The sequence below is a fragment of the Eubalaena glacialis genome, chromosome 9, assembly GCF_028564815.1.
Source record: "Eubalaena glacialis isolate mEubGla1 chromosome 9, mEubGla1.1.hap2.+ XY, whole genome shotgun sequence".
Lineage (NCBI taxonomy): Eukaryota > Metazoa > Chordata > Mammalia > Artiodactyla > Balaenidae > Eubalaena > Eubalaena glacialis.
The window spans coordinates 69,425,371-69,450,681 of record NC_083724.1 but is presented as its reverse complement, the minus strand read 5'-3'; the positions used below and the strand labels follow the sequence as shown (position 1 = coordinate 69,450,681).

Below are 25,311 nucleotides of genomic sequence, written 5' to 3'. Positions count from 1 at the left end.
CATACATTCTGTCTGAGCCCTTCCCACCCTTTGAGCCTTCCTGGGTTTTTGCTCTGGCGTCTCTGACTCTTAACCTCCAACCCTCCATGGGGGTCTCTGTGGAACATTGTTTGGTTGCTGGTATGTGTGTACTTATAGCGCTAGCATCGGTCTTTTCTTTAAAGCAAACCCCACAACTCCTTAGAAAATAATTAGAATTTCAAGAAGAGCTTTCTGGCATATTTTTACGCTGTTCAACAGAGTGTCACGTGCTGGGGTGAGTTGCTGGAAACTGGCTGGAGTTGGGCTTTCAGGCTGGGGTCCCCTGGAGCGTATCTCACAAAGGTCCCTGTGTGGACATCGTCTGGGTCTGGGGACACGCTGCCCTTTCACCAGAGCCTGTTTATAAAGAACTCTACAAGTATGCTTTTGTTTTCTTCTGCACTCTCTATAGTAGCTTTATTAAATGCTTTAAAAATAGGGGGAGCTAGGAGCCCTACAATGCCATGAGAATTGATTTTAGGGGGTGAGAAAGCAACAACTCCATTAAAAGTCCCACCATCGTCTTCTCCCAACCTCTGAGCGGTAGGAGAGAAAGGTGCCCGCACCTGAGCGGCCACACCTGCTCGGCTTGCGCACAGAGGAGCTGAGGCCGGCATCACGGGGAAGAGCAAGGCTCTGGCTCAAAAGCCAGACTGCTCAGGTTTGACCTTGGGTGACCTTCTGGGTGACCTTGGGCTTCTGTGGGTCTCTGTCTACCCACATGTCAATGGAGATGATCATAGGGTGCATGTGAGGATTGAATGTAGGAATGATCTATAGATGGGAGCCCCGCCAAGGATGCACACCCAGGATTTCAGCACGCAGCCACTGCGCGCTGTGCGTGCCCTCGGGGGCAGGAAGCCTGCCCGGGGGTGAGACCCCGCCTGCTCCCGAGTTTGCACACACCCCCGGAGATGCCTGCACTTGCTCTTCTTCCTGAAGGTGCTGTGGCTCCCTTCTTCCCACTACAGGCATACCACGCTTCATTGTGCTTTGCTCTATTATGGATCGCAGATACTGTGTGTGTTACAAATGGAAGGTTTGTGGCAACCCCACCCTGAGCAGGTCTGTTGGCGCCAGTTTTCAAACTACATTTGCTCACTCTGTGTCTTTGTGTCACATTTTGTTAATTCTCACAATATTTCAAAATGTTCATCATTATTACATTTGTTATGGTGATCTGTGATCAGTGATCTTTGATGTTACTACTATGACTTGCTGAAGGCTCAGGTGACTTTTAGCATTTTCTAGCAAAAAAGTATTTTTACTTAAGGTATGTACATTGTTTTTAAAGACATAATGCTATTATACACTTAATAGACTACAGTATAGTGTAAACATAATTTTTATATGCACTGGGAAACCAAAAAATTCGTGGGAATTCCTTTATTGTGATATTTGCTTTACTGCAGTGGTCTGGAACCAAATCCTCAATATCTCCGAGGTCTGCTGATACATAGGGTCATAAAGGAGATGATTGTCAAAGACAGCACTAAGCCTCAGTTTGTGCATATCTAGCTCCTCTGGGTTCATGGCCCCCAGCTTCCCATGCAAAGCTGAAAACTGCGATTCTTCCATTTTAGCCAAACTCACGTAAGTGACTGGGAACCAGCCTCACCCCCCTGCCCAAAACAAGATAGGAAGGCTGAGCTTAATAGAGACTCGGACGACAAGATTTAAATAAATAAGCTGTATTATCTGTACAAAAAATATAAATAGAGTTTTGTGTTTTAGAGAAGGAAGTGCCTCCTTCCACATTCTTCAGCAGCCCTAATAATCTTCTGGTGCTGCTGAGTCACAATTCACAGAACAAACAGTAAATGTACATTCATCTCATGCAAGGAGCACGCTGCTGCCCACCCCAAACCTCGGTCCTCCAGGCTCGCTCTGAAACCCACCTCCACCTGCTACAACTCGACACGTGGTGGAGCTGGAGGACACCTGCTATCTAGGAAATGGAAATATTGGCCACTGGTTTTCCATAGCTATTGAACTAGAAATTATCAACCACATTAGTAGTAGTATGCAATCTGTCTTCCACATTCCATGCATAACTATTGTGCCACAAACGAATCCCCTCTTATTGCCCTGTCATCCTGTGCTAGCTTTTACAATGTATTCTGTACACAGTGAATGGATCCAGAGTTAAACATCAGGTTCTATTAAAAATAGGAACAATACAATAATCACCACCAAGTTTACAGGAACACAACTGCAGGAAGTTAATAAAAAGTCCCCCAAATATTTTGTTTTTTTTTCTGGAAGACAATGTACAATTATTAATATTGCACTTTTTTATACAGGAAATCCTAATAAATATTCACAAAAGATATACATAGAAAACATTCTCTTTTATTTTAAATAAACATTACACTGATTTTTAGGAACATGATTTCTTAGAGCCCATTATTGTGGTGAGGAAGAAAGAACTGCCTTAACTGTCCATAGCTCACCTGGGGAGGACAAAGCATAATGTCTCCCCTACTAACTTGTACTTCCAGGCTGGCTAGAAAATGCAGCCCTGATGTCAGTGGTGGCCCCGGGGTGTGTGACGTTTTGCGAGTCTGTATGTGAGGGGGCGGTTTGGCTGAGGGGTGAGTGACTCTGGCCACCCTGCTCTGCCCCAGCTGCTACTAAATGGTGGCCACTGGGATGGGGGGCGCAGGCCAAAATCACTCGCCCCAAACCACTCTGCTGAGCGAGAGCTTTCATTGACAATGAGCCACAGTGTCCCAAATTTTCAGTTTTGCCACTTGACTTTGCTGCAGTCACGTTACTGTAGCTGACGGGCATTACTGGAGTGTGTATGCTGCTTTGCCCACTGAGTTAGCAAAACCAATGTATGTTAATTCTGGTAGAGTTCATAGTATTTCACTGTGTGGAGGGAATGGGTTGAAAAGCCTTTGAGGACTGTCTGGGAAGCTTTAGTTATCCTTTGGCTTTGCCTCTGTGCCCCATTGCCCCGCCCCGGCCTGTTGTCTGAATACAGGGGCAGCTGTCACCGTGCCCCGGGAGGGGACCACGCTAGCCTGCGGTTCCACCGGTGCCCCGGTCGCTCTCATCTGATGGATACTCTGGCAGCTTGAATAGTGGGTTGGTTTTTGGCCAGCTGACCCCAGTCCTTGGCCCTCAAGTGGAGCAGTAAAAACCATATAGGCAGGAAACCCAGCCTACTCATGAGCGAAACACCCTGACCCAGGTCAGCATTTCGTTCCGGGCTGGGGGATGCTTGATTTGGAGACGCCAGGGGTGGCCCGACTGCACAGCTAGGCCCCGCCGTCTCACCAGCTCCGCCATGGGGGCACGGGCAGAGGTTCACTGAGCGGCTCGCTAGGGGACCCCTCTCTGCCGCAGGGAGGGCATACCTCCTGCACGCGGCCTGGGCCCGTGCTGAGCCCAGAGCTGAGCACCGCAGCCCCCCCTGAGCCTGCACCGGTACACCAGGCACTGGGGCTCGGGGCTCAGAGCCTCGTGTGGCTGCCCGCTCGCTCCCCGTCCCCTTCGCTCTCCCTCTCAGGAACACGCACAGGCTTCTTTGTGCTTCTGTCCCTTCCTTCCCCACTTCGTTTTCTGCATCGCTGTGCGCTTTAGGTCTACTTGGATTGGCTCCCCTTTACCTCCACCGTGTTTTGAGTTCTCACTGCTCTGTGCCCCCCACTGGAAGAGCTGAGTTCTGGGCTGGGTTCTCAGCACGGATGGTGTCCTCCCTCCCCTGCCTAAACCATCTCCTGCCAGGAGAGATGCTGTTGGTTGTCTGGAGTCAGTACCGCTGCTTCACAAACCCTCTGGCACCCTCCCCTTCTGTCTCTCTCTCCCGTCTGCCGTTGGCTCCGGCTCCCTGCTGGCCCTGGGGGGGGCTGTGCTGGCCTCTTGCTAGGTCTCTCTGGGACCCAGGTTTGGGAGGGAGCTGGCTCTTCCAGGGAGCTCTTTCTGTCTGGCCCGGCCTGCTCTGCAACCTCCGTTAGACCTCCGTCCTTGTCCTGTCCCCTCACTCTGTCCTCCAGCTAACTGAGAGAGAAGACATGCTGGGGTCCTCATGTCTGGGGAGGGGGAAGGGCAAGGGAGGAGGTTGATGAGGGTGTGTGTGGTGGAGGTGGAGAGGGGGAAATAAATAAATAAAACGAAGAAAGCTTAAGTTCTGTCCAAGGTGGTTGCGTGAGTCCTCCGTGCTGCCAGGGTAGCGTTCTCCCCGCGTCCTGTCTTCACGCTTTGCCGCAAGTTCCACAGCAGCGAGATTTGAACTGGCTGAGTTGGCAGAGTTTCAGCTGTTTCACCTTCTCACAGTACCTGGTGGTATCTCTGCACTCCACTGGGAAAGGGGACAGAAAGGAGATGTGAAATGGAGGCTTGGTAAAAGCCGTGGCCACTGGGTGCCTCCTGGGGTCTGCCTTGGGCACCAGACTCCCGTGCTGGAGGGGCCACCACTGTCCAGCACCCCTGGGCTGGCCTTGCTCCGGCGGAGCTTGGCCATTTGCTCCCCAGGCTGCCAACCATGGGGGCGGCTCGGGCTGCGGCTGGGGGCCGAATATTGGGGCTCTGCGGCCTTTCTGATAGCCCCCTTTCCTTCCCGAAGGCGCTCGGGACCGCCTCACCTCCTAGGCAAGGTGGCCTTTTCCCATGGCGTTGGAGTATCTGACTGACGCTCTTCCTCCTTGAGATGGTTCCCGGAAGGACTAAATTCTGCTCACTTCGGGGTGGTGTGCGAGTGAGGACCTGCCTGGTAGCTTCATCCCCTGTAACGTGAGCCCTCCTTGCCCCCGTGAAGCTTCACTTGCTCGTCCTCTCTCCCAAGCCTCTCTACTCCTTCCCCTCACCGTGCCTACCAGAGCGCCTTGGCATCCTAGTTCAGTACTGGCACAGGCTGATGGGTCTTTAATACTGGCGTGGATTCGGGCTGTGGACATCTGTGGTTAATACAGTAAGTCTGAACTACTTTCATGGAACACTGGTCCTGAGTGTGGGGAGCTGACAAAGATGGGTCAGCATCACACAAGAGGACACAGACAATCCCACCCCGTCTAGAAAAAGGACTGGCACTGTTGGCCGACATGGCATCTGCTCAGCGTGGGGAATCGGAGGCTCAGTGTGGCCCTGTTTGTGGGGGAAACTGCACAGCAACATTTAAAAATTCCCTTTTCTTTGCTTCATGCTTTGTCTCCTTCCTTGTGGAGAAGCACCTCCATTTGTTTTGGGTCCAGAGGAAGAAAAAAATAGATCCTTGCCCAATGGGGATACAAATGCTGGTGTTGGGCTAAGGAGGAGGAGCTAGACTTGAGGGAAGAGGGAGTGAATGAGTATCAGATCCCAGGTGTGGCTCCTGCACAGACCGGTGGGTGCCCACGGGGCTGCGAAGGAGGCCGGGGGTTGGCAGGTCCTTGTTCTGTGAGACGCAGAGCCGTGATGGGTGCAGGGTTGGCTGAGCGGGAGGTGCTCTGTGTGCTGCTTGGATGCAAACAGTGCTTTCTCCCCAAGAGCCATTGTTTAGTTGTCCCCTCTGGGTACCAGCCAAACTGCTGTAGGTGAGCTGGAGGCTGGTTTCATCCAGCACTTGGCCAAAAGCACCTGGCTGTCGCAGGGGCCAGGATGGAGCCCTTGGGCCACACCGAGCCATCTCTTGTGGCCTGGACACGCGCACATACATCCTTCCACGCACCTTTGCTCGCCCGCATGCACCCACGCACCCTCTGAAAATACACAACTCCAGCCCTAGCTCAGGATCCTTGGGAAAGCTGGTCCACTGCCCTATGCTCAGGCTCAGTTCCGGGGACTGCCCGCTGCACCTGACGCCTCGTGGGGAATCTGCAGAAGGCTCTGTGGGGTTGGAACGTACTGTTTTCACACGGGGTGACGTTGCAGCGCTGCCAGTTGGTGGGCCGGGGCCCCCAGGAGCACAGGTGCTCGGGCACCGCCTTGCTGCTGCGGGCGTGCACGCACTCCACGCGCCGGGACTGGAAACCGTAGTTGCCGCAGGTCGCCGTGCACAGGCTCCACAGGCTGACCCTCCAGTGTACGCCACAGGCTTCGGACCAGCAGTTCTGGGTGCTCACGGGCCTGTGGTAGGAGGGTGGCAGGATTAGGGTCTGCCTCTCTGGGGGCTGAATCAGGGGAGCAGATGTGAGAACAGTGCTGGAAACCCCAAAATCTCAGGTATCCCTGAGAACTCCCAGTGCTGCCAGCCCTGGGTTCTGATCTCTGCTCTGTTACTGAACGGCTGTAGGGTCTCAGAAGACCCCTTCCTCTAACTGGGCCTCTGTCTGCTCATCTCTGCAATGTCCATGTCACTGCATGATCTGAGAATGAGCTCTACCAGGGTGGGGGCTGGCAGAGCCGCTCTCAGGGGCTGGGACCTTAGCGAGGGGGGTGATGAGCCCTCTCCCCAAGGGAAGGAAGGATGACAGGGGCTGGGGGCTGGAGAGGAATGGTAGGCTGAGACCTGGGGACAGGGGTCTCAGCATAATTTCTAGAGGGAGGTGGACAAGAGTGAGAGGCTGGTGGAGCCCTTGGGGTCTGGTGCCCACTTTGTGGACCTGACCTCCTGCCCGCCCTGTAGCCAGCACGGGTCTCTTGTGCCATCAGGCCTCCTCAGGGGAACAGCATCCTCTGCATTCTCTCTCCATCTCCGAAAGGGGAAAGCCCAGCCTGGCCCATTCAGTAAGCACGAGGCCACCACTGAGCCATCTGCCTTTAGGAGGCCAGTGACCTGGGGAGAATGGAGGTGAAAGGGAAGAATGTCTGACCGCTGGGACCATGGAAGGTGGGAGGAGAAACGTTTACTTGCCACCATCTTTCCGTGCTATTGACACAGGGCCTGGGAAAAGGCAGTCCATGGCTCTCTCTTACCTCGGAAGGGTGCTGCACTGCTCTGATGGTAAAGTGATGCCATCCCGGGTCTGGCAGAAGACTTGTCTGTGCTGCACGGCGAGGCGAGGCCCGACGCAAGGCCCGTTGCACTGGGAAGCAGAAACAGGTGACATACACGTTAGCCGAGTCACAGGACAGGCTGCAATGCCCAGGCTGCGTGGGGCAAAAGATCCTTGTGCAGCGGCTTGTTTGAGGCCCTGAGATCATTTACCTTGCCCCTCTTTACACCAACTTGAAGGATATCCACCAGCACATTTGTTCTTAGTCCACAGTGGGAGGGTTAGCTTTGCTGTGGTCTGTGAGTATTCTGCTAGCAAATGGCTAATGGCAGTATAGAGCCAGTCAGAGATGTCAGCCCCCTCCCAGAGTAACCATATGGAAGGTTAATCTTGGCATAATGTACTAGGAATGTGGTGGTAAGCTTTAGAGTTGAACACCTCTCAATAAGCCCCCCTTCCCTCCTTCAGTCCAGAGGGTAATTTGGTTTATTGTTTTCTTGCTAAATTCATCCAAGTAACCAAGTCCATGGTTTCTTTCCTTTCTTTGGTTTCATTTTCTCCAGGATAAACCAAGGGTGGCTGAACAAAAGTAGACTTAGGTGTGTATAGTTAGTCCATGCTCATGGAGATGGTTAAGCTCTCTCCAGGGTTGGCAGAGCCAGACTATCATGGTAAAAACCGCCACCAACGATGGTGTCTGTAAAATACGAAACATCTGCTATTTGAGTAGGGTAAAGGGACAGACATCCCTTGGAGGTCACTTTAGAGCAAGGGCTCTTAACTTGGAAGTATCTGGACTCCTAGGGGTCCACAGGGGAGCTGTTGACCCTTAAAATTATAAGCAGAAATCCTGTTTTGTTTAACATTTTATTTATTTTTTTAGTCTTTGAGCCCTTCACCCATTATTCCCACACCCCACCCCCACCTCTGGCAACACCAATCTGTTCTCTGTATCTATGAGCTTGCTTTTTTTAAAAAAATATATATTCCACATATAAGAGAGATCATATGGTATTTGTCTCTCTCTCTATGACTTATCTAACTTAGCAGAATGCCCTTGAGGTCCATTCATGTTGTTACAAATGGCAAGATTTCATTCTTTTTGACCTTATATATGTGGGATTATTTATGATCTCTTTGTGTTCATCTTATTTGGAACCCTATGGGCTTCCTGGAGCTGGGTGTCTAGTTCCTTCCCCAGGTTAGGGAATCTTTCAGTATTTCTTCAAACAGGATTTCTGCCCCTTTCTCACTTTCTTTTCCTTCTGGGACCTATATAATGCAAGCCCTTTAATCTAGCATCACTTTTTTTCCTTCTCTGATTAGGTGAGTTCCACTGCCCTGACTTCTAATTCACTGAGCCTTTGTTTGCTTCATGTAGTCTGTTGTTGAACACCTTAACAATTTTCAGTTAATGCGTTCTTCAGCTCTGTGACTTCTATTTGGTACTTTTTAATATTTTCTTCTGTGACTTCTATTTGGTACTTTTTAATATTTTCTATCATTTTGTTGAATTTCTCACTCTGTTCACCCAGCTTAATTAATTCATCCATGCTGAATTTCTAAAAGCTGTCAGATAATGCCAATGTTATTGGTCCATGGACAATACTTTAAAGAGTAGCAAGGCTTGAGGCATTACAAATTACAGGGAACTGCTTGATCTCAAAATCCTTTTAATATAATTTTTTATAAATTTATTTTATTTTTTGGCTGCGTTGGGTCTTCGTTGCTGTGCGCAGGCTTTCTCTAGTTGCGGCGAGCAGGGGCTACTCTTCATTGTGGCGCACAGGCTTCTCATGGCGGTGGCTTCTCATTGCAGAGCATGGGCTCTAGGCACGTGGGCTAAGTAGTTGGGGCTTGTGGGCTCTAGAGCGCAGGCTCAGTAGTTGTGGCGCATGGGCTTAGCTGCTCCACGGCATGTGGGATCTTCCTTGACCAGGGCTGGAACCTGTGTCCCCTGCATTGGCAGGCGGATTCTTAACCACTGCACCACCAGGGAAGCCCCCCTTTTAATATTTTTGCATTGGTGATATATTGTTGGGATGTGATTCAAACTATAGATGCCCACCAAACCTCCATATTCCACTCCTGTAAGAATGAAAATGATAATAGTTTCTGACAAGAAAATCCTTTTGGAAGAGTGTCATTCAAAGAAAGATCTATTCCTTCATCTTCCTACCTCTTTGAAGTCTTTGAAAACCATGCTGGTTTTAGTCTAACAACCTGGCTTCATGTAATAATTCAACTTTCTTCTTTTAATCCAACATACATTTATGAGGCACCTGTCTTGGGTAGGGAATGTGTTCCATAAAAGCGTATGTGAAAGAATGATGGCAAAAACAGCCCTGGAATGTTTGCAGGAGAATTATATGAGAGGTAGAATTATAAATGTGGCTGTAAAACGTGTGCCAGATCATGAGAAATATTGTATGCTGTCTGAGGAGTTTGGATTTTCTTATGAATGCCACTTTGTTGGGGTGGGGGAGGGGAGGCACCTAGAAAGGTTTTTAAGTGGGAGTGTCACGATCAGAGTTACTCTTTAAAAAGATTATTCTGTCAGCAGTACAGTAATTGAATTGGAAAGTGAATAGACTGGAGAAAGTAATCTAGGTAACAAATTTTGCTGATCAAAATGAAGGCACTGGGCAATAGAAATGGAGAGAAGATTCCATGAAAGTATGATTCACATGGCTTCAGTGGTGCCTTGACAGGGATAAAAGACAGGGAGGGAGCTAAGATGAGTCTCAGGTTTATGGACTGAACATAAAGATAAGAATTTGTTTTGAAGATGTTTTGTATGAGATGTTTGTGAAATATCCAAATATATATGTTCATAAGCAGGTGGATATATAGATCTGTGACCTAAAAGAGAGCTGTGCTAAACACTATCCATTTGAAAGTCATCAGTAGACCAGTGGTGGCTAGGAGTCATAGGTAGTATAACCCAAGGGGAGGGAAAGCATGAGATGACAAGGCTTAGGGCAGAACCCTGGGGGACACTGCAGGAAGAGGAGAAAAAAAAGGAATTAAACTGCAGGAAAGGAGAAAAAAAAGAACTTAGAAAATGTATTCACAGAGACCAACAAAGGAGTTTCCAGAAAGGAAAAAGGGTCAGTAGTATCAAAATGTGTCAAAAAGAACAAACAAGATAGAGTAAGAATTGGCAGTACCCAGTGGAACTTGACTTATAGGCTGCACTGGTGACCCTGTGAGGGGCAGTTTCAGTGTGGCAATTGGCACTGAAGTCAAACCAGCAATGAGTAGAGAAACAAATGAGAGTGGAAGAAATAGGGCTCCTGGAGACATATCACTCCTTCAAGAATTCCCAATTGTGGTCAAAAGACATCAGCAAAATGGCAGACTAGGTAGCTCTAAGTCCTCATTCACACACAGAAACATCAAAAAGCAACTGGAAACTGGCTGAACTAATCTTATAGGAATTCTGAAAAAGTCAGAGGTCTACAGCAACCTAGCAAGTGCCCAATAAAGAAAAATCTACCTTCAAAACAGTAAGAAAATTTGTGGTGTTTTCCCTCATCCTTCCCCAGCATGGCAGTTTTTTTCCCCCTTCTTTATTGGAGTATAATTGCTTTACAAGGTTGTGTTTGGTAGTTTCTGCTATACAACAGAGTGAATCAGCCATATGCATACATATGTCCCCATATCCCCTCCCTACCCCACCCCTCTAGGTCATCACAAAGCATCGAGCTGATCTTCCTGTGCTATGTAGCAGCTTCCCACTAGCTATCTATCTATTTTACATTTGTTAGTGTATATATGTCAATGCTACTCTCTCACTTTGTCCTAGCTTCCCCTCCGCGCCCCCCCCCCCCCCCCCACCTGCCGTGTCCTCAAGTCTGTTCTCTATGTCTGTGTCTTTATTCCTGCCCCTAGGTTCATCAGTACCATTTTTTTAGATTCCATATATATGCGTTAGCATACAGTATTTGTTTTTCTGTTTCTGACTGACTTTGCATGACAGACTCTAGCTCCAGCCACCTCACTACAAATAACTCAATTTCGTTCTTTTTTATGGCTGAGTAATATTCCATTGTATATATGTGCCACATCATCTTTATCCAGTCAGTCATCTGTTGATGGACATTTAGGTTGCTTCCATGTCCTGGCTATCGTAAATAGTGCTGCAGTGAACACTGTGGTACATGTATCTTTTTGAATTATGGTTTTTCTCAGGGTATATAGCATGGCAGTTTTGGTCTAGAGGCAGCAGTAGCCCATTTTCCTCCCACCATCTGTAGGGAGCAGAGAAGATCCTATTTGCAGTGTGTAATGTTCTATCCTGTCTGTCAGAGGGCTACCTGAAGGACTGGTCTCATCTAACTCAGGTATCAAGTGGCAGCCACTACTTGTGAAAGCTGCAAGGGGACTACAGACACTTGGGGCAGGAGATTACAGATGGAGACATGCAATAGACCACCTAAGGCCCTGGGGACAACCTGGGGTGAGACCATCTTGGAAATTAAGACATTCAAAAGCAGCCATATATAAAGGGGAATTCTGAAAGTCACAAGCAGGCCCAGGCAAGACATATGCTCAGGAAAGATCTGAGAAGACCTTAAGCTTTCATCTCAGGCTGATCCCGAGGTTCAGAGAACACCCAGTTAAGCAGTGAAGGTGTGCACAGGCACAGAGAAAGTATATTCAAAGACTGGGAGAGATGTCTGTTTTTTTCAATAATGCCCAATTTCCAAGAATAAATCATAAGCACTTCAAAGAAACAGGAAATCATTGCCCATGCAAGGAAGAAAGTGAAGTGGCAGAACCAGCCCTAAAGAAGCAGGGCATCAAATGTATTAAACAAAGACTTTAAAACAACCATCATAAACATGTTAAAAGATCTAAAGAAAAACATGTTAAAAGAACTAAAGGAAAACATGAATAAAGAACTAAAGGAAATCAGAAAAAATGATATTAACAAAGAGTTAGTAATTATAAAAAGAAACTAAACAAATTTTGGAGCTAAAAAATACAATATCATCTGAATTGAAAATTTCACTAGCAGAGTTCAACAGCAGGTTTGAGTACACAGAAGAAACAATTAGCAAACCTGAAAACAGGACAATTGAAATTATTGAGTCTAATGAGCTGAAAGAAAAGACATGAAGACAATGGGACCAACATGTAGGAGTCCCAGAAGGAGGGAGAGAGAAAGGGGCAGCAAGATCATTTGAAGATATAATTGCCAAACATTTCCCAAATTTGATGAAAGATACAAATCTAAAAATCCAAAAAGCTCAACAAATTCCACATAAAATAAACTCAAAGGGAACCACACTGAGACACAATATAATGAAATTGTCTTACAAATAAACACAAAGAATCTTGAAATCAACAAGATAGACTCATCAGGTACAAGGGATCCTCAAAAAGATTAGCAGATGATTTCTCAGCAGAACCCTTGCAGGCCAAAAGGTGGTAGTAGAATTATATCTTTAAAGTGCTGAAAACAAAACAAAACAAAACTATGTACCTAGAATTCTATATCCAGCAAAACTGTCATTCAGAAATGAGGGTGAACTTAAGATATTCACAGATAAGATGAGAGGGAGTTCATTACCACTATACCTGACTATAAGAAACATGAGAGACCCTCAGGTTAAAATGAAAGGATGCAAGACAGTAACTCCAAGCCATATGAAGATATAAAGATTGCCAGCAAATGTAAATACATGAGCAAATATAAAAATTGGTATTATACTTTTGGTATGTAACTAACTCCACTTTTTATTTTCTATAGGATTTAAATGACAAAATGCATTAAAAATAATTATATATCTGTAAGTAGGTATGCAATGTATAAAGATGTAACTTTTATATTATTAACATATAGGAAAGGGAACAGAGCTCTATAGGAATAGAGTTTGTGTGTGTGGTTGAAGTTAAGTTGCTATAAACTAAAACTAGATTGTTATACCTTTAGAATGTTATATGTAATTCCAAGAGCAACCACAAATTAAATACCTACAGACTATACTCAAAAAAAACACAAAAACCAAAACACCAGCTAAACACTAAAGAAGGCAGTAATGAAGGTAATGAGTGGGGGAAGCTATAAGACACCTAGGACAAATAACAGTGGGAAAAGTAAGTCCTTCCTTATCAGTAATTACTTTAAATGTAAATGGAAAAAACAAGCCTCTCCAATCAAAAGGCATAGATTGGCAATCTATCTACAAGAGATGCTATTATTTTTAATGTATTTTAAAAATTGAAGTATAGTTTACTTACAATGTTGTGTTTCTGGTATACAGCAAAGTGATTCATATATGTATATATATAATTTTTCATATTCTTTCTTTTCCATTATAGGTTATTACAAGATACTGAATATAGTTCCCTGTGCTATACAGTAGGTCTTTCTTGTTTATCTATTTTTAAATTGTTTAATTTTAAAAATTTATTTTATATTGGAGTATAGTTGATTTACAATGTTGTGTTAGTTTCAGGTATACAGAAAGTGATTCAGTTATACATATACCCATTCTTTTTCACATTCTTTTCCCATAGGTTATTACAGAATATTGAGTAGAGTTCCCTGTGCTATACAGAAGGTCCTTGTTGGTTATCTGTTTTAAATATAGCAGTGTGTACGTGTCAATCCCAAACTCCCAATCTATCCCTCCCCCACCCCACCCTTCCCCCCTGGTAACCATAGGTTCGTTTTCTAAGTCTGTGAGTCTGTTTCTGTTTAGTAAATAAGTTCATTTGTATCATTTTTAAAGAAAGATTCCTCATATAATCAATATCATATGATATTTGTCTTTCTCTGATTTACTTCACTTAGTATGATAATCTCCAAATGACATTGCTGCAAATGACATTATTTCCTTCTTTTTAATGTTTGAGTAATATTGCTACAAATGACATTATTGCTGCAAATGACATTATTTCCTTGTATATTGTATTGCTATAAACTTGATCACATGTTTGTGATCAATTTAAGAAAATTGAAATCATATCAAGCATCTTTTTTGAAACAATGCTATGAGATTAGAAATCAATTACAGAAAAAAAAAAACAAACACAAACACATGGAGGCTAAACGATATGCTACTAAACAACCAATGGATCACTGAAGAAACCAAAGAGGAAATCAAAAAATACCTAGAGACAAATGACAACAAAAAAACCCTTGATGATCCAAAACCTATGGGATGTGGCAAAAGCAGTTCTAAGAGGGAAGTTTACAGCAATACAATCCTACCTCAGGAAACAAGAAAAATCTCATATAAACAACCTAACCTTACACCTAAAGCAACTGGAGAAAGAAGAACAAACAAAACCCAAAGTTAGTAGAAGGAAAGAAATCATAAAGATCAGAGCAGAAATAAATGAAATAGAGATGACAAAACAATAGAAAAGATCAATGAAACTAAAAGCTGGTTCTTTGAGAAGATAAACAAAATTGATAAACCTTTAGCCAGATGCATCAAGAAAAAGAGGAAGAGGGCTCAAATCAATAAAATTAGAAATGAAAAAGGAGAAGCTACAATGGACACCACAGAAATCCAAAGGATCATAAGAGACTACTACAAGCAACTATATGCCAATAAAATGGACAACCTGGAAGAAATGGACAAATTCTTAGAAAAGCACAACCTTGTGAGACTGAACCAGGAAGAAATAGAAAAGATGATCAGAGCAGTCACAAGTGCTGAAATTGAAATGGTGATTAAAAAACTTCCACCAAACCAAAGTCCAAGACCAGACTGCTTCACAGGCTAATTCTATCAAACATTTAGAGAACAGTTAATACCTGTCCTTCTGAAACTATTCCAAAAAATCGCAGAGGAAGGAATACTCCCACACTCATTCTATGAGGTCACCATCACCAGGATACCAAAACGAGACAAAGAAAGATACCACAAAAGAAAGAAAATTACAGGCCGATATCACTGATGAACATAGCTGCAAAAAAACCTCACCAAAATACTAGCAATCTGAATCCAACAATACATTAAAAGGATCATACACCGTGATCAAGTGACATTTATCCCAGGGACGCAAGGATTTTTTCAATATCCGCAAATCAATCAGCGTGATACACCACATCAACAAACTGAAGAATAAAAAAACCATATGATCATCTCAATAGATGCAGAAAAAGCTTTTGATAAAATTCAACACCCATTTATGATTAAAACTCTCCAGAGAGTGGGCATGGAGGGAACCTACCTCAACATAATAAAGACCACATATGACAAACCCACAGCTAACACCATACTCAATGGTCAAAAACTGAAAGCATTTCCTGTAAGATCAGGAAGAAGACAAGGATGTCCTGTCTTGCCACTTTAATTCAACACAATCTTGAAGTCCTAGCTGTGGCAATCAGAGAAGAAAAAGAAATAAAAGGAATCCAAATGGGAAAAGAAGAAGTAAAATTGTCACTATTTGCAGATGACGTGATACTATATATAGAAAATCCTAAAGATGCTACCAGAAAACTATTGGAGCTCATCAATGAATTTGGTAAAGTTGCAGGATACAAAATTCATACACAGAAATCTCTTGCATTCCTATACACTAACAATGAAAGATCAGAATGAGAAATAAGGAAACAATCCCATTTACCATCTCATCAAAAAGAATAAAATACTTACTTAGGAATAAACCTACCTAAGGAGACCAAAGACCAGTACTCTGAAAACTGTAAGATGCTGATGAAGGAAATCAAAAATGACACAAACAGTTGGAAAGATACACCGTGTTCTTGGATTGGAAGAATCAATATTGGCAAAATGACTATACTACCCAAGGCAATCTACAGATTCAGTGCAATCCCTATCAAATTACCAATGGCATTTTTCACAGAACTAGAACAAAAAATCTTAAAATTTGTATGGAGACACAAAAGACCCCAAATGGGCAAAGCAATCTTCAGAAAGAAAAACGGAGCTGGAGGAATCAGGCTTCCTGTCTTCAGATCATACCAGAAAGTTAGTCATTGAAACAGTATGGTACTGGCACAAAAACAGAAATACAGATCACGGAACAGGAAAGAAAGCCCAGAAATAAACCCACGCATCTATGGTCAATTAATCTACGACAAAGGAGGCAAGACTAGACGATGTAGAAAAGACAGTCTCTTCAATAAGCTGTGCTGGGAAAACTGGACAGCTACATGTAAAAGAATGAAATTAGAAGATTCTCTAACACTATACACAAAAATAAACAGAAAGACTTAAATGTAAGACCAGACACCATAAAACCCTTAGAGGAAAACACAGGCAGAACAGTCTGACATAAATCACAGCAGTATCTTTTTCTATCTGTCTCCTAGAGTAATCGAAATAAAAACAAAAATAAACAAATGGGACCTAATTAAACTCAAAAACTTTTGTACAGCAAAGGAAACCATAAACAAAATGAAAAGAGAACCCACAGAATGGGAGAAAATATTTGCAAACAATGCAACCCACAGGGATTAATCTCCAAAGCACACAAACAGATCATGGGGCTCAATATTAAAAAAAACAAACAACCCAATCAAACAATGGGCAGAAGACCTAATTAGACATTTCTCCAAAGAAGGCATACAGATGGCCAACAGGCACATGAAAGGATGCTCAACATCACTAATTATTAGAGAAATGCAAATCAAAACTACAATGAGATATCACCTCACACCAGCAGAATGGCCATCATCAAAAAGTATAGAAACAATAAATGCTGGAGAGGGTGTGGAGAAAAGGGAACCCTCCTACACTGTTGGTGGGAATGTAAACTGGTACAAGCACTATAGAGAACAGTATGCGGGTTTCTTAAAACACTAAAAATAGCACTACCACATTATCCTGCAATCCCACTCCTGGGCATATATCTGGAGAAAACTGTAATTCAAAAACATACATGCACCCCAATATTCATTGCAGCACTACTTACAATAGCCAAGACATGGAAGCAACCTAAATGTCCATCAACAGAGGAAAGGATAAAGAAGACATGGTACATATATACAATGGAATATTATTCAGACATTAAAAAGAAAGAATGTCATTTGCAGCAACATGGATGGACCTGGAGATTATCATACTAAGTGAAGTAAATCAGAGAAAGACAAATATCATATGATATTGATTATATGAGGAATCTTTAAAAATGATACAAATGAACTTATTTACTAAACAGAAACAGACTTAGAAAACGAACCTATGGTTACCAGGGGGGAAGGGTGGGGTGGGGGAGGGATAGCTTGGGAGTTTGGGATTGACACGTACACACTGCTATATTTAAAATAGATAACCAGCAAGGACCTTCTGTATAGCACAGGGAACTCTCCTCAATATTCTGTAATAACCTATGGCAAAAGAATGTGAAAAAGAATAGGTATATGTATAACTGAATCACTTTCTGTATACCTGAAACTAACACAACATTGTAAATCAACTATACTCCAATATAAAATAAAAAATTAAAAAGAAAGATCTCAAAGTACCTGCCCTTAAGGAACTGAAATAAGAAGGGCAAACTAAACCCAAAGCTAGTAGAAGAAAAGAAATGATAGAGTGGAGATAAGGAATAGAGAAACAGTAGAGAAAATCAGGGAAACCAAAAATTGGTTCTCCCTAAAGATCTACAAAATAGACGACAACTTTAGCTACATTGACTACGAACAAAATAGAGCACTCAAATTATTAAAATCTGAAATGAAAGTGTCACCATTACTACTGATTTTATAGAAATTAAAAAAAATATTAAATGAGAGTACTATGAACAACTGTACACCAATAAATTGGATAACCTAGATGTAATGGACAATTTCCTAGAAACATACAACCCACCAAGACTGAATCATGAAGAAATAAAAATATGAGTAGACCTATGAGTGGTAAGGAGATTGAATCAGTAATCAAAGACCTCCCAACAAAGAAAAGCCCTGTACCAGAAAGCCTCACTGGTGAATTCTACCCAATATTTAAAAAAATAATTTATACCAATTCTTCTCAAACTCTTCCTGAAATTTGAAGGGGAGGGAACACTCCCTAACTCATTCTATGAGGCCAGCAATACCCTGATACCAAAGCCAGACAAAGCTGCTATAAGAAATGAAAACTAAAGAATAATATCTCTTCTGATTATTGATGATGAAATCCTGAACAAAATACTAGCAAACCAAACTTAGCAGCATAATAAAAGGAATAAACACCAGGAAGAGGTAGGATTTAGTTTTGCAATGTAAGGATGTTTCAACATATGAAAATTAATCACTGTAATATACCACATAAGCATAATGAAGGGGAAAAAACACATGATCATCTCAACGGATGCAGAAAAAGCACTTGACAAAATTCAACACCCTTTCATGATAAAAACACTAGAAGAACTAGGAGTAGAAAGAAACTACCTCAAAATAATAAAGACCATATATGAAAAACCCACAACTAACATCATCCTCAATAGTGAAGACTAAAAACTTCTCCCCTAAGATGAGGAACAAGAATGCAGTGTTCAGCATTCTTGGACATAGAACTAGAAGTTCAGAGCAATTAGCCAAGAAAAAAAAGAAAAAAGCCATCCAAGTTGGAAAGGCGAAGCAGCAAAATTATCACCGTTCACAGAGATACATTAAAAACCCTTAAAATCCCAATTAATGAACTCAAAGTTGAAGGATACAAAATCAGCATATAAAAATCAGTTGCACTTCTATACATGAATGATGAACAATCTGAAAAGGAAATTAAGAAAACAATTCCATTTATGATAGCACTAAGAAGAATAAAATATCTAGGAATAAACCAAAGAGGCGAAAGACTTGTACATGGAAAACTAAAAAAGAAATTAAAGACACATAGCTGAAACAATCTTGGAAAAAAAAAAAAAAAAGTTGGAGGTCTTATACTTCATGATTTTAAAACTTACTATAAATTCAGAGTAGTCAAAACAGTGTAGTTCTAGCATGCAGACAGATATGTGGACCAATGGAATAGAATAGAGAGCCTAGAAACAAACTTGCATATATAGTCAGATGAAGTATGCCAAGATCTTTTAATGGGGAAAGGATAGTCTTTCTAACAAATGGTCTGGCAAACCAATATCCACAAGCAAAAGAATTAGGTTGGATCCTTACTTTACACCATATAAAAATTGTCTCAAAATGGATCAAAGATTTAAATGTAAGAGTTAAAAGTATAAAACTGAAGAAAACAGAGGGGAAGAGCTTCATGTTATCGGATTTGGCAATCATTTCTTGAATATGACACTAAAAGCACAGGCCACAACAAAAAATTAGATAAGCTGGACATCATCATAATTAAAAGCTCTTCTTCATCAATGGACACTACCAAAAGAGTGAAAAGGCAACCTACAGAATGGGAGAAAATATTTGCAAATCATAAATGTGATAAAGGATTAATATTCAGAATATATCAAGAAGTACAACTCAACAACAAACACAAAGCCTTGAATAGACATTTCTCTAAAGAAGATGTATGAATGGGCAATACACACATGAAAGTATGTTCAACATCACTAGTAATTAGGGAAATGCAAATCAAAACCACAGTGAGATACCACTTCACATTCACTAGGATGTCTACTATCAAAAACCCAGAAAACAACAAGCATTGAAGATGTGAGAAAATTGGAACTTTGGTGCACTGCTGGTGAGAATGTAAAATGATATAGCTGCTATAGAGAACAGTATGGCAGTTCCTCAAAAATTAAACATAGAATGACCATATGATTTAGCAATTCCACTTCTGGGTATATACTCAAAAGAATGAAAGCAGGAACTTGAACAGATACTTATACAAACATGTTCATACTAGCATTATTCATGATAGCCAAAAGATGGAAACAACCCACATGTCCAGTGACGGATGCATAAACAAATGTGATATATACTTATACTGGAATATTATTCAGCCTTAAAAAGGAATGAAATTCTGATACATGCTACAACATGGATGAATCTTGAAAACATTAAAGTGACAGAAGCCAGATACAAAGGGACAAATACTGTATGATTCCACTTACCTAGTGTAGTCAAATTCATAGAAACAAAGTAGAATAGTGGTTACCAGGGACGGGGAGAAAGGGATAATGGGGAATTATTGTTTAATGGGTACAAAGTTTAGTTTGGGATGATGAAAAAGTTTTAAAGATGGATAGTGGTGATAGTACAACAATATGAATGTACTTAATGCCACTGAATTGTACACTTAAAATAGTTAAAATGTTAAATTGTTATGTATATTTTAAGAAAAGGACTTCCAGTTGTCGGTGTCAAGGGGGCATTTTTACATTTTCCCTACCCTTTGTGTGTTTGTGAACAATCTTGTCACGCTGGATCCTTCAGAGCCTTACTCTTTTATCTTCTCAGTTCACGCATTCTAGCATCACCTGGTCAGACAAAAAGATGTGGTTGGCAAGACTTTGGTATACTTGGCTGTAGCAGGAGGAGCAGTAACCGGCTTTGGACATATTTGCCTGACCTAAGAGGACTGCTTTTACCTTAAATCCTTCTCCTTCAGTGGTTGGTAACCTTCCAGGTTCTTTAAGCATCTGATGAAACCTGGAGCCTCTTGGTAAAAAATGTCAATAAACACAAGATTTGGGGTTCCAGTTTAAGACGGTGATACAGGAAAATCCTGAATCACCTCCTCCCACAGATACACTGAGTCTACATCTACGTATGGAACAATTTCTTCTTAAAAAATCCTAAAGGCTGCCTGAATGACAACCACACATTAGGCAAACAAGAAGAAAACCACATCAAAGCAAGTAGGAGGGACTGGGACATAAACCCTGCCCCCAGTGAGGTGACCAACAATTGGGAGAAAACTCAAAACCTGGAGCTTCTCCCCAAGGAGCAAAGGGTTCAAACTCCACATTGGGCACCTTAACTTTTGGGACCTGTTTTCTGAGAGATGAGCCCCCCAAACATCTAACTTGGAAAACCAATGGGGCTCACAGCTTACGTCCCAGGACCCAGCTCAGAGACAGCTGATCATACCCAGGCTTAAAGTAAAGGAGGCTCACCTGCTTATATTAAAGCATCAGCCTGAGGGCAGATATCTAATTTAACACACAAATCTAGAAGGCTGCTGGAGCACTCTCCAGGACTGAGACTTGTGGGCACGTCTTCACACTCTCCTTTTGCCATGCTCCAGAGCACCAGTATCTCCTGGAAGGGAGCTTTCACACGCATTTGGCACCCCAATCTTAGTGGCTGCTGCCCAGGGAAGGCCTCTTGACTGCCTGGTTCTGGAGGCTAGGGGAGTTTGAATTCTTGGTCCCAAGAGGCTGTAATAATCAATGTCACCCCACAAGGAGCCCATACCCCTGTCTGCTGCCAGGGGACACCACTACATAGCCTGACTCTTGACAGCCAGTGGGGCTTATGCTTGTGGGTCCTACAGGACTATAACCAATGGAGAAAAGTGTTCTTAAACAGCTGTCATCCCTAGACCTCAGCAAGAGGCAACAGAGCCAGAATATATCTGTGGTATATCTGTGAAGGAGTCTTATTAGCCAGTCATCATGGCTGCAGTCTGAGAGGCAGACTTCTAATTAAACATGCATCTAGGGACTGACTGTAATCCTTTCTAGAGACCTCAGAGGGTAGGCACTAACTTTGCACTCTCCCTCTGCTGTGCTCCAGAGCACATGTTTCCTGGAGGGGAGCTTTACATGCAGCTGGTGCCCTGGTTTTTATGTCTGGTGCACTAGTTTTTGCAGCTTCCACTCCAGGGATGCCCCTTGACTGCCTGGCGCACTAGTTTTTGCAGCTTCCACTCCAGGGATGCCCCTTGACTGCCTGGCTCAGGTGATCAGGGGAGCTTGAATTCTGTGTCCCACAGGACTGTGGCAATCGGATAGCTGGTTCTTGGAAGGCTGCCACCCCTAGGGTACTGTGCAGACAGCAGACTGAGGAACATCCCCCAGCCTTTCTGTGGAGGAATCCTCTTTATTTGTACTGGAGCTATGGCCTGAGGGGCAGGCTTCAGGTTTGGCACACATCTGTTAGACTACAAAACTACTCTCAAGGAATGCAGGCTGTGGATGCTGTCTTTGCACTCTCCCTGTGCATTGCTCCAGTATCTCTTAGGAAAGAGCTTATACACTCATCTAGACCCCTGGTATGTGCAGCTGCCATCCCGGGAATACTACTGATCACCTGGTCAGTGTGAGCTATTAAAAATATAATAGGCTGCTGTGACAAGCACAAAGGTTTGCGAGATGACAAAGAGCTGGGACAGGGTTGAAAGACAATGTTCACCTCCTACATGAGGCCACTCCTTCAAGACTGGGAGAGGTGGTGGTTTCATCTACAGTATGGAAACCAACACAAAGAGTTAAGCAAAATGAAGAAACAGAAATATGTTCCAAATGAAAGAACAAGATAAAACCTCAGTGTGTGGTGGGGGTGGGGGAGACCTCAATGAAATAGAGCTAAGGTATTTACCTGAAAAAGAGTTCAAAGTAATGGTCATAAAGATGCTCATAAAACTAGGGAGAAGAATGGATGAACACTATGAAAAATTCAACAAAGAGATAGAAAATATAAAAAAGTACCACAGAAGTCACAGAGCTGAAGAATACAATTACTGAACTGAAAAATACACTAGAGGGGTTCAACAGCAGACTAGATGAAGCAGAAGAAAGCATCAGTCAACTCAAAGACAAGGCAGTGGAACTCACCCAATTAGAGCAGCCCCCCGGCCCCCCAGCCAAAAAAAAGAGAAGAATAAAACCGAGTGAAGATAGCTTACGGAGCTGTGGGACAACATCAAACACGCTAACATTCAGATCATAGGGGTCACAGAAAAAGAAGATAGAAAGGAGCAGAAAACTTATTTCAAGAAACAATGGCTGAAAACTTCCCTACTCTGGGAAAGAAAATGGACATCCAGTTCCAGGAAGCCCAGAGTGTTCCAAATAAAATAAACCCAAAAGAGACATTATAATTAAACACATAATTAAAACATCAAAAGTTAAAGACGAGAGAATCTCAAAAGCAGCAAGAGAAAAACAACTTGTTAGGTATAAGGGAACACCCATAAGACCACAGCAGATTTTTTAGCAGGATTGGTAGGCTAGAAGGGAGTGGCACAGGATCTTCAAAGTGCTGAAAGAAAAAAACTTCCAATCAAAAATACTCTACCCAGCAAAGTTATCATTCAGAATTGGAGAGAGAGACACAGAGTCATCGGCAGCATCTAAGCTGAGGTGCTGGCGCAGTCGTTTCGCACTAGGAACTCTCGTGTGAAGTGCCCGGTGCAGTACCTCCACATGTGGTACCCTACGAGCAAATGAAACTAGACTAAGCACAAAGGACGAAAAAAGGATAGACTGGTGGTACTCAGCATAGGCCTGCATGACACAGTGCTTTGCAACCAAGACAGGAAACACCTCCTGGAAATAAAAATACTTGGGGAGAGTATCTTTGTACTGACACTGTTTAAAGCATCACCAGAGGAAGGAACGAAGATGGTGGAGTAGAAGGACGTGCTCTCCCTCTTGTGAGAACACCAGAGTCACAGCTAGCTGCTGGACAGTCATTGACAGGAGGACATTGGAGCTCACCAGAAAGGGTACCCCACATCCAAAGACAAAGGAGAAGCCACAGTGAGACGGTAGGAGGGGCACAATCACAGTAAAATCAAATCCCGTAACTGCTGGTTGGGTGACTCACAGACTGGAGAACACTTATACCACAGAAGTCCACCCACTGGAGTGAAGGTTCTGAGCCCCATGTCAGGCTTCCCAACCTGGAGGTCCGGCGACAGGAGGAGGAATTCCTAGAGAATCAGACTTTGAAGCCTAGTGGGATTTGACTGCAGGACTTCGACAGGACTGGGGGAAACAGAGACCCCACTCTTGGAGGGCACACACTAAGTAGTGTGCACATCAGGACCCAGGGGAAGAAGCAGTGACCCCAGGGGAGACTGAGCCAGACCTACCTGCTAGTGTTGGAGGGTCTCCTGTGGAGGTGGGGTGTGGATGGGGCTCACCATGGGGATGAGGACACTGGCGGCAGAAGTTCTGGGGGGTGCTTCTTGGCGTGAGCCCTCCCGGACTCTGTCATTGGCCCCAGCAAAGAGCCCAGGTAGGCTCCAGTGTTGGGTTGCCTCAGGCCAAACAACCAACAGGGAGGGAACCCAGCCCGACCCAACAACAGTCAAGTGGATTAAAGTTTTACTGAGCTCTGCCCACCAGAGCAACAGTCAGCTCTACCTACCACCAGTCCCTCCCATCAGGAAACTTACACAAGCCTCTTAGATAGCCTCATCCACCAGAGGACAGACAGCAGAAGCAAGAAGAACTACAATCCTGCAGCCTGTGGAACAAAAACCACATTCACAGAAAGATAGACAAGATGAAAAGGCAGAGGGCTATGTACCAGATGAAAGAACAAGATAAAACCCCAGAAAAACAACTAAATGAAGTGGAGATAGGCAACCTTCCAGAAAAAGAATTCAGAATAATGACAGTGAAGATGATCCAGGACCTTGGAAAAAGAATGGAGGCAAAGATCGAGAAGATGCAAGAAATGGTTAACAAAGACCTAGAAGAATTAAAGACCAAACAGAGATGAACAGTACAATAACTGAAATGAAAACTACACAAGAAGGAATCAATAGCAGAATAACTGAGGCAGAAGAACGGATAAGTGACCTGGAAGACAGAATGGTGGAATTCACTGCTGCTGAACAGAATAAAGAAAAAAGAATGGAAAGAAATGAAGACAGCCTAAGAGACCTCTGGGGCAACATTAAACACAACAACATTCGCATTATAGGGGTCCCAGAAGGAGAAGAGAGAGAGGAAGGACCAGAGAAAATAGTTGAAGAGATTATAGTCGAAAACTTCCCTAACATGGGAAAGGAAATAGCCACCCAAGTCCAGGAAGCACAGAGAGTCCCATACAGGATAAACCCAAGGAGAAACATGCCGAGACACAAAGTAATCAAATTGGCAAAAATTAAAGACAAAGAAAAATTATTGAAAGCACCAAGGGAAAAAAGACAAATAACATACAAGGGAACTCCCATAAGGTTAGCAGCTGATTTCTCAGCAGAAACTCTACAAGCCAGAAGGGAGTGGCATGATATACTTAAAGTGATGAAAGGGAAGAACCTACAACCAAGATTACCCCACAAGGATCTCATTTAGATTTGATGGAGAAATCAAAAGCTTTACAGACAAGCAAAAGCTAAGAGAATTCAGCACCACCAAACCAGCTCTGCAACAAATGCTAAAGGAACTTCTCTAAGTGGGAAACACGAGAAGAAAAGGACCTACAAAAACAAACCCAAAACAATTAAGAAAATGGTCATAGGAACATACATATCGATAATTACCTTAAACGTGAATGGATTAAATGCTCCAACCAAAACACACAGGCTTGCTGAATGGATACAAAAACAAGACCCATATATATGCTGTCTACAAGAGACCCACT

General features: G+C 43.2%; 1 protein-coding gene across 3 annotated transcripts in view; it reads right to left on the bottom strand.

Moving 5' to 3' along the window:
- Positions 1–2,329: 2,329 nt before the first annotated feature.
- ADAMTSL1 (ADAMTS like 1) overlaps positions 2,330–25,311 on the bottom strand; it is a 465,052-nt gene continuing 442,070 nt past the window's right edge. For 2 of the 3 annotated variants that reach the window (XM_061200460.1, XM_061200461.1), the window contains 3 exons: positions 6,862–6,971; positions 5,852–6,072; positions 2,330–4,330 (listed from right to left, as the gene is read on the bottom strand). In XM_061200460.1, the coding sequence (XP_061056443.1) occupies positions 4,224–4,330; positions 5,852–6,072; positions 6,862–6,971 (438 nt within the window). In that variant the 3' untranslated portion in view covers positions 2,330–4,223. Of the gene's footprint in view, positions 4,331–5,851; positions 6,073–6,861; positions 6,972–8,869; positions 8,970–25,311 lie in introns of those variants that run through there. The other variant, XM_061200463.1, reaches the window with a different exon arrangement.